The sequence below is a fragment of the Tarenaya hassleriana genome, unplaced genomic scaffold (assembly GCF_000463585.1).
Source record: "Tarenaya hassleriana unplaced genomic scaffold, ASM46358v1 Cleome8, whole genome shotgun sequence".
Lineage (NCBI taxonomy): Eukaryota > Viridiplantae > Streptophyta > Magnoliopsida > Brassicales > Cleomaceae > Tarenaya > Tarenaya hassleriana.
In genome coordinates this window covers 3,527,063-3,539,350 of record NW_010970490.1, presented here as the reverse complement: position 1 = coordinate 3,539,350, position 12,288 = coordinate 3,527,063, and the positions used below count along the sequence as shown (strand labels likewise).

At 40.1% G+C, this 12,288-nt stretch overlaps 6 protein-coding genes across 6 annotated transcripts in view; 3 read left to right on the top strand and 3 right to left on the bottom strand.

The window, feature by feature from the left end:
- Positions 1 to 143, top strand: part of LOC104803110 (protein qua-1-like) — a 2,472-nt gene extending 2,329 nt beyond the window's left edge. The window contains exon 4 of the mRNA XM_010526985.1: positions 32 to 143. Within this exon, the coding sequence (XP_010525287.1) occupies positions 32 to 143 (112 nt within the window). The remainder of the gene's footprint in view (positions 1 to 31) is intronic.
- A 606-nt stretch (positions 144 to 749) lies between these two features.
- LOC104802805 (signal peptidase complex subunit 3B-like) lies at positions 750 to 2,734 on the top strand. The gene is made up of 6 exons (XM_010526578.2): positions 750 to 1,005; positions 1,254 to 1,301; positions 1,957 to 2,019; positions 2,129 to 2,182; positions 2,284 to 2,370; positions 2,462 to 2,734. Exons 1-6 carry the CDS (start codon positions 880 to 882, stop codon positions 2,585 to 2,587), a joined length of 504 nt encoding a protein of 167 aa, XP_010524880.1. The 5' UTR covers positions 750 to 879; the 3' UTR covers positions 2,588 to 2,734.
- Positions 2,648 to 4,050, bottom strand: LOC104802806. Its single transcript, XM_010526579.1, has 2 exons — positions 3,825 to 4,050; positions 2,648 to 3,738 (listed from the first exon to the last, which is right to left on the bottom strand). Exon 2 carries the CDS (start codon positions 3,704 to 3,706, stop codon positions 2,999 to 3,001), a length of 708 nt encoding a protein of 235 aa, XP_010524881.1. The 5' UTR covers positions 3,707 to 3,738; positions 3,825 to 4,050; the 3' UTR covers positions 2,648 to 2,998.
- Positions 4,051 to 4,195: 145 nt separating this feature from the next.
- LOC104802807 (mevalonate kinase) lies at positions 4,196 to 6,677 on the top strand. Its single transcript, XM_010526580.2, has 5 exons — positions 4,196 to 4,552; positions 5,039 to 5,285; positions 5,498 to 5,751; positions 5,838 to 6,254; positions 6,353 to 6,677. Exons 1-5 carry the CDS (start codon positions 4,417 to 4,419, stop codon positions 6,469 to 6,471), a joined length of 1,173 nt encoding a protein of 390 aa, XP_010524882.1. The 5' UTR covers positions 4,196 to 4,416; the 3' UTR covers positions 6,472 to 6,677.
- Positions 6,678 to 6,798: 121 nt separating this feature from the next.
- On the bottom strand, positions 6,799 to 9,292 carry LOC104802804 (protein YIPF1 homolog). Its single transcript, XM_010526576.2, has 6 exons — positions 9,120 to 9,292; positions 8,910 to 8,949; positions 8,409 to 8,489; positions 7,982 to 8,168; positions 7,581 to 7,848; positions 6,799 to 7,232 (listed from the first exon to the last, which is right to left on the bottom strand). Exons 1-6 carry the CDS (start codon positions 9,177 to 9,179, stop codon positions 7,026 to 7,028), a joined length of 843 nt encoding a protein of 280 aa, XP_010524878.1. The 5' UTR covers positions 9,180 to 9,292; the 3' UTR covers positions 6,799 to 7,025.
- Positions 9,293 to 9,491: 199 nt separating this feature from the next.
- Positions 9,492 to 12,288, bottom strand: part of LOC104802803 (peroxisomal adenine nucleotide carrier 1-like) — a 20,076-nt gene continuing 17,279 nt past the window's right edge. Inside the window, exons 4-5 of the mRNA XM_010526575.1 lie at positions 10,101 to 10,258; positions 9,492 to 9,958 (exon numbers count right to left, since the gene is read on the bottom strand). Coding sequence (XP_010524877.1) covers positions 9,673 to 9,958; positions 10,101 to 10,258 — 444 coding nt within the window. The 3' untranslated portion in view covers positions 9,492 to 9,672. The remainder of the gene's footprint in view (positions 9,959 to 10,100; positions 10,259 to 12,288) is intronic.

Sequence of the window (12,288 nt, the reverse complement as noted above, 5' to 3'; positions counted from 1 at the left end):
ATATGTACCAGCCGATGATGCCGTATGCAAGGCCGTACCCCGCCGTGAATTATGCTCATCCGCCGCCGATGCCGCCGCCGAATCCCGACTCGTACACTCACTTCTTCAACGATGAGAGCGCTAGCAGTTGTAGTGTCATGTAAATTGGGTATTATAATTTTCAGATATATGTGCATGTGGTTGAAAGTGTATTTATTTCGTCTTTTTTTTTTGCTGTTTCCTCCTCTTGGGAAAAAAAATAAAATAATTGATGGTATTATTTATTATTACGTCATTCGTTATAAACTTATAATGTAGTGTCATGTGTTATATGAATTAACAACCATTGGTATAATTGATCATATGATATAATTGGAGATTCATATATGACCATACGGTAATGGGCTGTGCGCTTTGATATTTGTATCTTATCATTTACATATTGGACCTTGATTATTCGAATTGGACTATAAACCAAAATAAACCGGTTCCGGTTTAAGCCCATTTTTTTATATGTGATTGCAACATCAGTGTCGGTTATATTAAGACAATCGGGGATATTTGAAGTCAATAAAATAGTGAAATACGAGTATTTGATAATATTTTTCAGAAATAAGAAAAATATATAATAATTATTCTCGTAATTGTGTATAAACAATTCTCTTTGATATATAAAAAATGAAAAAAAAATTTGTTATGGTTTGGATTAACAGTAATGTTTTTATAATTTTTAAAAGTACTAAATCAATTAATTGATTGGAAAAGTCACACAAACAAGACGTCCGTCTTCTTCCAAACCGTACGGACATAGGTTGGGAAACAAAGACAGATCGTGAGGGAAGAACCAAACTCGGGAAACGGTAAGAGCCCCAACGAGTGATTCGAAGGGAAGGGCCAAAGATGCATGCTTTCGGTTACAGAGCCAATGCTCTGCTCACGTTCTCCGTCACCATTCTCGCTTTCATGTGCGCGATCGCCTCCTTCTCCGATAATTTCAACCATCCAACTCCTTCTGCTCAGATCCAGGTATAAGGCTCGTATGTCTATTTTCGAATGTATAGATCTTGTTTTAGATGTGGTTTATATTGGATCTGTTTGTGGTCGCTCCGATTTCTTTTTGCTGGGTTTGGGTTGTTTAGAACCCTAATTTTGATTCTGGCGTTTTTTGGCGGTGAACTTGGAGTTCAGCCGTTGAAGCCAGGAAGTGTTGTTTCTTGGTTTTGTAATCATGGTAATCCCTAAATTTTCATATGGGTTTTGGGTCTTGGTTACAGATATTGAATATCAACTGGTTTCAGAAGCAACCCCATGGAAATGATGAGGTAAGGTTTCATGGTTTTGTCATTTATTATATGGGGTTCTCCTCGCTACAGGTGTTCTGTGTATTGCTTAAGTTGCTTCATTTTGAACTCCGTATCTGCTAGAGTGCATTTAGAGTTTTGAATCATGTTTGATTTCTCATTTGCATATTCATTTTCGATCTATGATGGTGGTGGTAAAGGTGGGCCAAGAAGATGGAAATTCTAGAAAAAAGCACATTTCTAGCCTTGCTTTAGAGAAGCTTACTCTCAATCTTAGGAAGCGTTGTTATACCTGTAAAGGCCTCGGATTCTATAATTTAAGCGAGAAATGGTTAGATGGGTACTCCCAATTCGTACCGGTTATCAGCTGTGATCTCTATCTTCTAAGAGTTTAGACTGCCATTTTCGTCCCGAAAAATCGCAGCAGCTGCTGTCCATGAATCAAATTTTCTGGATTATCCGTAAGTTCCAGCTACCGATCCTTGGAGTTATCGATGATCTGCTATACATAGGAATTTGATTATGATATTTCAGAAGTGGTAGTAGCTCATAAGCTTTAGCTCGGACCCTTGTTTGTCATTACTGAGTATTTTTAAGGTTTCTTCTTTTGTGATTCTCTAGTTGCCCCATCTGTCATTTCTTTTGTTTAATGTTTTTTTTTTCCCGTTTCATGTAGGTCAGCTTGACGCTGAACATAACGGCGGATTTGCGGTCATTGTTTACTTGGAACACGAAGCAGGTTTAACATCTGCTCTATTTTCTTGCAAAACATACTGAAATCTGTTGGATACTGCATTCCCGTTTGGTCGTATGTACAAAAGTTAACACTATAACGAATTATATTGCAGGTTTTCGTTTTTGTAGCGGCAGAGTATGAAACCCCGACTAATTCCTTGAACCAGGTATCATCCTTATTGCTCTCTCTGTCAAATTTCTGTAATATTGTCAAGTAAAATGCGGACCCTTTTGTTGAATTCCTTGAAATATGACATTTTTCCCACAGGTTTCTCTATGGGATGCTATAATACCCGCCAAAGAACACGCAAAGTTCTGGATTCAAATCTCGAATAAGTATCGGTTCATTGATCAGGTAACAGGAAACGCCCCCCTCCAAACCCGCCCTCTGTTTCTTTTACGCCATCTCGGCAAAAGAGTATTCCAACGGTGATCGGAACATGCAGGGACACAATCTCCGAGGGAAAGACTTCAACTTGACAATGCACTGGCATGTCATGCCCAAGACCGGGAAGATGTTTACTGACAAAATTGTGATGTCTGGTTACCGTTTACCAGACGCATACAGATGATGAGAACACACCGGGTTCCTAGGGTTTTTGGATTCTGATTCCATTGGGAGTTTTGTCTCCTTTTTTTTTTTAACTGTAATGTTTTACCAAATCCCCTTCACGTTTCAGGCGTTAATAGACATCAGAGAGGTTTCTTCAGTTAGTTAATATGATGCTATCGAACTGTTGTTTGGCCGGGAAAACACTGACCAAACCGTGTGAGTTCCCGACTTGACTTATCAAGAAGATCAGATTATTGGTCTCGGAGTTTGTGCAGAAAAGAAATATATAAGCCTGTTTATACATATACATATATATATTATGTGTGTGTATCTATATGTATAAAACGAATGAATTTGGATTCCGGAACGTGAAGAAGACATGGAAAAATGAAGGAAACCTGAAAAAGGATAAGAACTCAAATCTCGTTTCTTACACTCTTCTGTGAACTCTCTTGTTTTTCCTCTTTTCAAGGGTACGGACAGAAGAACGACTCCTTATTTCCTCAGCTAATTTGATGAACGTCTTCTTCTCCATCTTCAATCCCACAAACAGCGAAGCTCCGATGCAGAAAACCCCAAGAGCCAAATCTTTGGATCTGATCTTCAACTGCTTGGCCAAAGCAATGCTGAAGAAGAGAAACCCTAAAACCGGCAAAATCATGTCACCCTTCTTACTCCCAGAAATAATGCAGAGACCGAAGAACCCTAGAATTGTCCAAAAGAACACCGACAGGGATATTCTCTTCCCTTTTCTTCGCCATCCATCGGATCCTCCGAATCCTCTCCGAAACCCTAGACCCCCTCCTCCATCTCCACCGCCCCCCAATTCAGCTATAACAAAATCCAACGGCTCTGGTAAAATCTGGAGATTTCTGGTCAACAACGACAGCGACTTGAGCAGGAGCCTCGCTGCGCTTTGGTGCCCAGATGATCTTCTTCTCTTGCTTCTTGCACAGACAACGAAGCTCTCGATCTGGGTTCGGTCCAAAACTGAAGAAAACGAGAGAAAGACACGAGATTTCGAACAAAGTTTCAGACTTTGAGGAATGCAGTAGCCATTTGTTACGCGAATTGGACTGAGCGAACACAACCCATTGAAATGGGATTCCTCCGCATGAACACGAAGACGAAGATTCATCCCCACACGTCTGGTCTCTACGGCCCTCGACCCTAAAACAAACAAAAACCGGAGGGGAGAAATTGGAAACGGCGTCGTTGTGAGTGAACCCAAAGTACAGCAGTGACTCGCTCCTTACTGGTTCATCTTGGACGAGGACTGAGGCTATAAAAACTCCATATGGTATGTAATGCATTGGTTTGGTACCGATTCTAGCAGATGGGTATCCGTAGAATACGAGTAATCATCGATCAAGACCCGGAACTTGAATTCGAAATTCAAATTTTAAACACCCAACTCAACGAATCATATCGGATAATGGAAAATCCGGTGGCGTGCCCGGACCTACTTATAAAACACAGATCATCCTTTGAAATGGACAGGACAACGTACAAAAGTTTGTCCTTTTTTCTCTCTCTCTATAATTTAATGAATATTTCGTTCATACCTATGTTAAAAATAAGGAATGAGGAGCCGGCCTTGTTTTGCACATGCTTTGAAATCGATTGTTTTGTTCTCTCTCTCTCTTTCAACGTTCCCGTGAAAAATATTGCGCAATCGTTAAAAGATCTCATTCGCACTTCAGATTTGACCGGCTTTTCGATTCTTCTTCCTAAAAGATCAAAGCTTTTTATTCTGGGTTATCTTCAATCCGACGAATTTCAAAGACATTGGATTTGTCGGAAAGTGATCGAGGAAGAGAGAGAACCACTGTGTGGAGGCAAGCGAAAATGGAGGTGAAAGCGAGAGCTCCGGGGAAGATCATACTCGCCGGAGAACACGCCGTCGTCCATGGATCCACCGCCGTCGCCGCCGCCATTGATCTCTACACCTACGTCACTCTCCGCCTTCTTCCTCTTCAATCAGGTTCTTTTTCCTCGTCCGAAAATCTCTCTTCCGTTTTTTTCACCCTCCGATTAATCTTCTTATCTGCACTTTCTCTGCGATTCGTTTCCCTGAAAAATGGTTTCTATTTTCCATTTATTTGTCTGCCCGATTGGATTGCCCTCCCCCAAATTCTGGGCGTGGAGATTTTCTTTTTTCTGGGTAGTTTATGTTCTTCTTCAGATTTGGGATCATAAGTTATAGATTCTGAGATCGAGCTCCTAGATTTTCAGTGAACATCTGCAGAAAGTTTGGACCTTTTTCGTCCTTAATGATTCATCTCTCGTAATCATTCAAAGGTTCAGACAGAGAGAACGAAACACAAAAAACCCACCATAGACGTTGTTCCCAAATACCAAAATTCTCGGTGATAATATGGGTTTCTTGACTGACAATTCATTTTCCTTGCAGGAAAATCCCTGACAATGATTCTGCGTTTTCTCATATTTTGGTTTCCATTTCTGACAGGTGAAAACGATGATAAGCTCACACTCCAGCTCAAGGACATGGCGTTGGAGTTCTCATGGTCCATGGCGAGACTCAAGGAACTGATGAATTACACAAACATCCCCTGTCCTTCGACGCCCTCTTCATGTTCAAGCCAGTCACTTAAATCCATTGCCGTTTTGGTCGAAGAGCAGAATATTCCCGAGGCAAAGATCTGGCTTTCGTCTGGAATATCCACGTTTCTCTGGCTATACGCCCATATCATAGGGTAAGCCCATCATCGGTTACAACTGTCCTATCACTGTTCTGTCTGTGAATGTCAAACTTTTCCACCCGGAACCAAGAAAAGTTTCGATTTTTCCACCAGATGTTCGTTATGAGGTTCCTGGTTGGCTGATTCCTGACAAGGGTCAGTGTATGTTCCAGATTTGGTTTACTACTAAAGGAGCTTTTCTGTCTTGTGTTCTGTTCTGTTGACAGGTTCAAACCTGCTACTGTGGTTGTCACTTCTGAGCTCCCTTACGGTTCTGGTCTTGGCTCATCCGCAGCTTTAAGCGTAGCTCTCTCGGCTGTGCTCCTAGCGGCTTCAAACGCTGTATCTCTTGACGAAACCCGTGATGGGTGGTCTGTTCCTGACAAAACCAGCTTTGACTTGCTGAACAGATGGGCGTTCGAAGGCGAGAAGATCATCCATGGGAAACCCTCCGGCATCGACAACACCGTCAGCACATACGGTTCGTCCCATCCATAGACACTGTCCCTTTCTCGATTCCAGACAAAAATGGTGTAACCCTTTATGATGTTTGTTCTGAGGTTGCAGGTAACATGATCAAGTTCAGATCCGGAGAGTTAACCAGGTTGCAGTCAAACATACCGCTGAGAATGCTCATCACCAACACGAGAGTGGGACGGAACACGAAAGCCTTAGTAGCAGGAGTCTCGGAGCGAGCCCTGAGGCACCCAGAGGCCATGGCCTCGGTGTTCAATGCCGTGGACTCAATAAGCAAAGAACTAGCAGCCATCATCCAGTCTGACGAGAAGGGCGAGAGTTCCTCCATAGCTGAGAAAGAAGAGAAGATCGAAGAGCTCATCGAGATGAACCAGGGACTGCTCCAGTCCATGGGGGTGAGCCATGCCTCGATCGAGACTGTGCTCAGGACCACTCTCAAGTACAAGCTCGCCTCCAAGCTGACAGGAGCTGGAGGCGGAGGCTGCGTCCTCACTCTCTTACCGACCCGTATCCTTTTTTTCCTCCTCCGAGTTTTCAGATCCTTTGAATCTCGAATCTTGATTTTTTTTTTCTTGACATTGAATCTGCAACAAAAAAAAACACAGATGTTTCAGGGAAGATGGTGGACAAAGTGGTGGAGGAGCTGGAGTCGAATGGGTTGCAGTGCTTCACGGCGTCAATTGGCGGCAGTGGCGTCCAGATATGCGCTCGGGAACCAAACTGAACTGAACTCAGCGTAAAGAGTTTCTTACCAAAGTGGATTAGATTTTTTTTTTTTTTTGCCTCTCTTCCGCAAATGTTAATTTGGCGTCGACAGCATTTTAGACTGAGCGATTGATTGCTCTCTCTCATGTATTAAAGCGCAACCCATCCTGGGGAATCGGCCTGTCTGTCATATTTCTATTTTTAGTTTCAGTTTTTATTTACTAATGTCGTTTTCTCCGTCTTAATCAAGGGGAGGAAAATAGCTGTTTACTGTCCGTGATACAAAAAATTGGAATTTATACGTTGTAAACTACATGATAAGCAGAAATAATTCAACACCTTAACATGAAAGAAAACACAAATCGATTTTTATTTTACTGTTTCTACAACAAAGTCAACTGAGCGTATATATATCTCCATAACAATTGTATAATTTGTCTTGTTCTTGCATTTTTGGAACCAGGAGTTTCAGAGAGAGTACAAAAAATGGGAACAGACAAACCTTGGATCGACAAATTCAGAATCATACCTCTCTCTGCAAAAAAGGGCATTCCTCTTTTGAGGTGTTGTTCATCATACTGTGACGGTGAACAGATACAGCTTCAACACCACCGCAAGCGCCAGCTGAAGGAGAAAGATACTGGCGACGATCAGGAACCATCTCTCCCCCGCCGAATTGATGTGCGCTTTCAGATTCAGCGCCACGAATGTCGCCGACATGAATCCCGCTACACCTGCTATCACCCATCTGAATATCTCCAACGGCACGATGGATAGACACTGCGAGGAACAGCGGTGACCCATTTGGTTAATACCCGAATAACCAAACCGAATAACATATAAACGTATCCAAACTGAATAAAAATATAACAGAAAAACTCGAAATTTCTTTGAAAAATGAGTATTTTCATCAAATAAAAGCTGAATCCAAACCGAACCAAACAAAATTCTATATAAAAACCGAATTGTTGTAGTTTCCTAAAACCTAAATAGTCGAAACCAAATATAACCGACCTGAACTGAACCTAAATGGAAACCTGAAATGGCCACCCCTTGCGATGAGCAAGAAAAAGCAAATCATGATCTCGAGTTTTTCATAACCAAATGTGTCGATGAAATTGAACTTACCAATGCGGGAATAAAGACGAATAAGGAGTAGCCATAGAGACAGAACAGTTGGACAAGGCCTGACGGTGCGGAGAAGTACTTGAGAACGACGTACAATGCGAGAGGAACGATGGTGACATAGCCATAGAACACTCCAGCTGACCAAGTCACCAGATTAATGTCATAGTCCCATTCTTGTTTCTTCCACTTGTGTGCTATGTATGTGACGAATGTCCCGATGGATGCTGCTACAAATATCAAGGTTGTGCATATCCAGAACGGACCGTACCTGGAAATCACGTTATTCTGTTTTAGTTCGATTTTAGATTTAAAAAACCGTATCCCAAATTCCTTCTGGGCCATGCTGTGTCGGGTCTGTCTGCTCATTTGCAAGTAGTAAAGACTAGAAGAGATGGTCTTACAGGTCAGGGCTGTTCGCTGTCTTTTCTGTAAATGTTCCTCTGAACGGAAATAGCGATTCTCTGAGTCTCTCTAATACATCCGAGGTGTCAACATCAAAGTATGGCTTGTAAGCACCGATTGTGAATTTATGGAGCCAACCACCAGGCTGGGGCTCATCTGTACCATTCACAGGCCTAGAAAATGTATCTGCACCAGTCAAGGTTTTCTAATGAGCCATAAGACAAGACAGAACTGAAGAGAATGATACCGCCAATTGCATTAAACAGTTAATCAATACATTTCCGGTTGTCCCAACCATAAATTCAAAATTTTCATATATTAGATTCCTCAAGCTGGTATCAGAATATGACCTTGCCATGGATTTGAGTCTTGACTAATACGAAATCAAAATTATCAGAATCTTACAAATCTGAATTTCGAATTTACCGTCAGCATCTCGAGGAGGATTAGAACCTCCGGAGATCTTGCCCTGAGTTGCGGATGGGGGAAATGTCTGAAGATTAGATTCTGCAAATGATGCATCTGTTAGTGCGACGAGAGAGACAACTTCAAATCACAACAATAAACAAGCAGAAAGCGCCAATTCCAATCGCCTAATTTTCTATCTCTCTCTACATCCATCTCTCTCTCTGTTATCTTTTGCTTTAGGGCACTGCCTAGAGAAAATATCAAAAAGTAGAACGCATAAGGTACATTTGAGCCACGGATCTGCTTTGTTATCAGCTAAACCCTAATCTGTTTAACCAAAAAACCAGAACCAAAATCCATAGCGATTCTCGTACAAAACCCATCGTATCACTAAATCAACATGATGTTCCATGGAGACAAGGCCACTAAATCCAAATCTAAGCTTCATTCCTATTCCATCCTATTACCAAAATTTCTCAGCAACCTAAAATTTCACGACGCAACACAAAAAAAAATTACCTGTGAATTTGACGGAGACATGACCTGGATCTGGAACAGCCTACCACAGAAATTAGAATAAAACGAAACCGGATCTGATCAGATGAGGTTATGCTCGAGATCCGACATTTCCAATGAAATGAATCAGTATACACACATACATACACTTGCAGAAACGAGCGAGAATTCGAGATCCAGATCGACGTAGAAAAAAAAAACGGAAGCACTTACAGGAACAGATCCAGAGACTTTCTGGCTATCGATGTTCGTGTAGTTCCCGCCGGACATCATCTTTGCTCTCCTTCCCGTTCTCTTCTCTCACGTTCGTCTCCCTCTCCGAGAAACGCAAATGGCCCCGAAATCTATACGATGTCGGTTTTGATGGCAATGGAAAGCCAAAGATCCTCTTTTTCGTTCTAAAGCTTCACTCACGTCCGTTGCATGATTTACTTATTTATACTTATAAAAAAAATAAAAAATGCGTAATAAAAAACATTTTTTTTTATTAATGGATTTTGTCCAAAGGGACCCCTTTTCTTTTATTTCTCTCTCGTATGATGACCCTGAAGTTTGAGGAGCTACAGAACCATATAACAAAGCAAAGATCTCTCTCTAAACTCCCATTAACCTCAGATCCTTGTGATCATCACCAAATGGAAATTCAGAAATCTCTTGAAAGGAGAAACATGAGGATATACCACTTCTTGTTGAGTTCTTGTCTTGCCCCGAATTTCAGACACTGACAGATAAACTGAGATCTTAACTGCAAATCAAGCCCAGAGAATCATGGACTTTTCAGCCTACCCTTTGTGAGAAACAGAGACTTTCGGATAGTTAGGATCAGAATCCATGTCGTTGAGGCGATTTTCTCCTTGATCATCAGAAGCAGGGCAGAGCTTAGAACTGTCTTCAGGATCTGAGCCTGCAAGCCCTTGAAGAACCCTAATGCCCCTTCTTTTCTCCATATGGAATAGGCAACCCCATGGATTGTTTTCTTGATCCTTCTCCAGCCTTTCTTGGCCTCATTTTCCTTTGAGTCATTCGTGGCGGCTTGAATCATCACCTTGCACCTGCAGAAACAGAGACATTTCGATCATCAGCCCCTCCGAGCCCGAAATGGACATTGATGTTCGCCCACGAGTTTTGGAGATCTTGATTCAAATAACCTACATTTGGGTAATCAAGAATTCCGGTAACTTTGCCTTTTAATACCTTATCGCTGGATATGTGATGACGGTGGCAATACTTTTGGAAACCGCACCTAACAAGAATGCCATGAAGGCGGAGAGGGCTTCCGGGGAAGAATCGGTCTTGGCTTTTGCCTTTGCTTGTTTAAGGAGACGCTGTTTCAGCTGATCAAACACTGTATACTGCAAGAGAGGAGGTTTATTATTGTTTCATCCGGGCCAATTGCAAAAATAACCTTAAATGATACATTGGACTTCATCACATACCCTTCATAAAAAAAAGAAAAAAGACAACATCAAATATAACCTTATAAATATAGTTTTCCTATAATACCCTTTATTAATTTATATAATATAATAAAATAAAATAAAATTCTTTTGTATTTCTCTCTTCTCTCTCCACCTCTCTCTCCCGCTTTTTTTTCTGTCCACCTCTCTCTCTCTCTCTCTCTCCTGCTTTCTTCTTTCTCCACCTCTCGTTCCATTGTCTCTCTCCTTTCTTGTGATCTCTCTCTCCTCTCCTCCTCTCTCTCTCTCTTTTGTCTTTTCTCTCTCACGTTTTCTCCTCTCTCCACCTCTCACTCCATTGTCTCTCTCCTTTCTTGCGCTCTCTCTCTCCTCTCCTCCTCTCTCTTCTGTCTCTTCTCTCTCGTCTCTCTCTCGCTTTCTTCTCTCTCCACCTCTCTCTTGCTAATAGATAATTTATCATTTTAAAATATGTTATTCATTTTGGACATTTATAATTTTTGTTGTATTTGAATTTATATTTGAACTATATGATATGGATGAGTCAAACGGATCAAATCGAGTAAATTCTCCAAACTGGGCAAACTCGCAAAACTCATCAAAATAGTTATACTCATCAATCTGGTCTTACTCTTCAAACTGATCATATTACTCATATTATATGTTTGTTTTATACAAACATAATGAATACAGATGATAAAAAGAATGACAATTATTTATTACGAGTCTTGTCATAAATGGGTAGCGAAAACAATATCCTAGGAAATTTTGCATTCATGTAATGACATAATAAAGATACTGTATTAATACATTCTAAATTTATATTTTGTAATAAAATTTTAGGATTTAGTTGAAAGAACGTATATTATAAAAAAAAGTATTGTAGTTAGGGAGTTAGAATTATTTTTAACTTAAAATATTTGTTATATAGGGTGATTATTAATATACAGTTTATACGTGATAAAAACATGAATTTCGATAAGGTGCGACGGTTTGACTAGTTTGACGATGCTACGAGTTTGACGGTGAGACGGTTTGTGCAAAAAAATATCGATCTAAATAATATTTTGAATATTCAATGTGGTGTATATGAGTTATTATAACATATTTAACATATTTTTATTAATCGTAATTCATCTGAAAAAAACAATATCTTCTACCCTAAGACAATGTGTTACACAAACTCTACTAGAACTTTAGGGTTTCATATGAGAGATCATACATTGTCAAGAAAACAAAAGATGTTAAATTTAGAGATCTTGGATTAGTTTCAATCCAAGATAATTGTTCATTGGGGTGATAATCAATATGTTTACAATTTTCACTTGTTAAATTTGTGAATTTCGATAAGGTGCGACGGTTTGACTAGTTTGACGGTGCGACGAGGCTGACGGTTTGACGGTGAGACGGTTTGTGCAAAAAAATATCGATCTAAATAATGTTTTGAATATTCAATGTGGTGTATATGAGTTATTATAACATATTTAACATATTTTTATTAATCGTAATTCATCTGAAAAAATAATATCTTCTACCCTAAGACAATGTGTTACACAAACTCTACTAGAACTTTAGAGTTTCATATGAGAGATCATACATTGTCAAGAAAACAAAATATGTTAAATTTAGAGATCTTGGATTAGTTTCAATCCAAGATAATTGTTCATTGGGGTGATAATCAATATGTTTACAATTTTCACTTGTTAAATTTGCGAAATTCGATAAGGTGCGACGGTTTGACTAGTTGGACGGTGCGACGAGGCTGACGGTGCGACGAGTCTGACGGTGAGACGGTTTGTGCAAAAAAAATATCGATCTAAATAATGTTTTGAATATTCAATGTGGTGTATATGAGTTATTATAACATATTTAACATATTTTTATTAATCGTAATTCATCTGAAAAAACAATATCTTCTACCCTAAGACAATGTGTTACACAAACTCTACTAGAACTTTAGGGTTTCA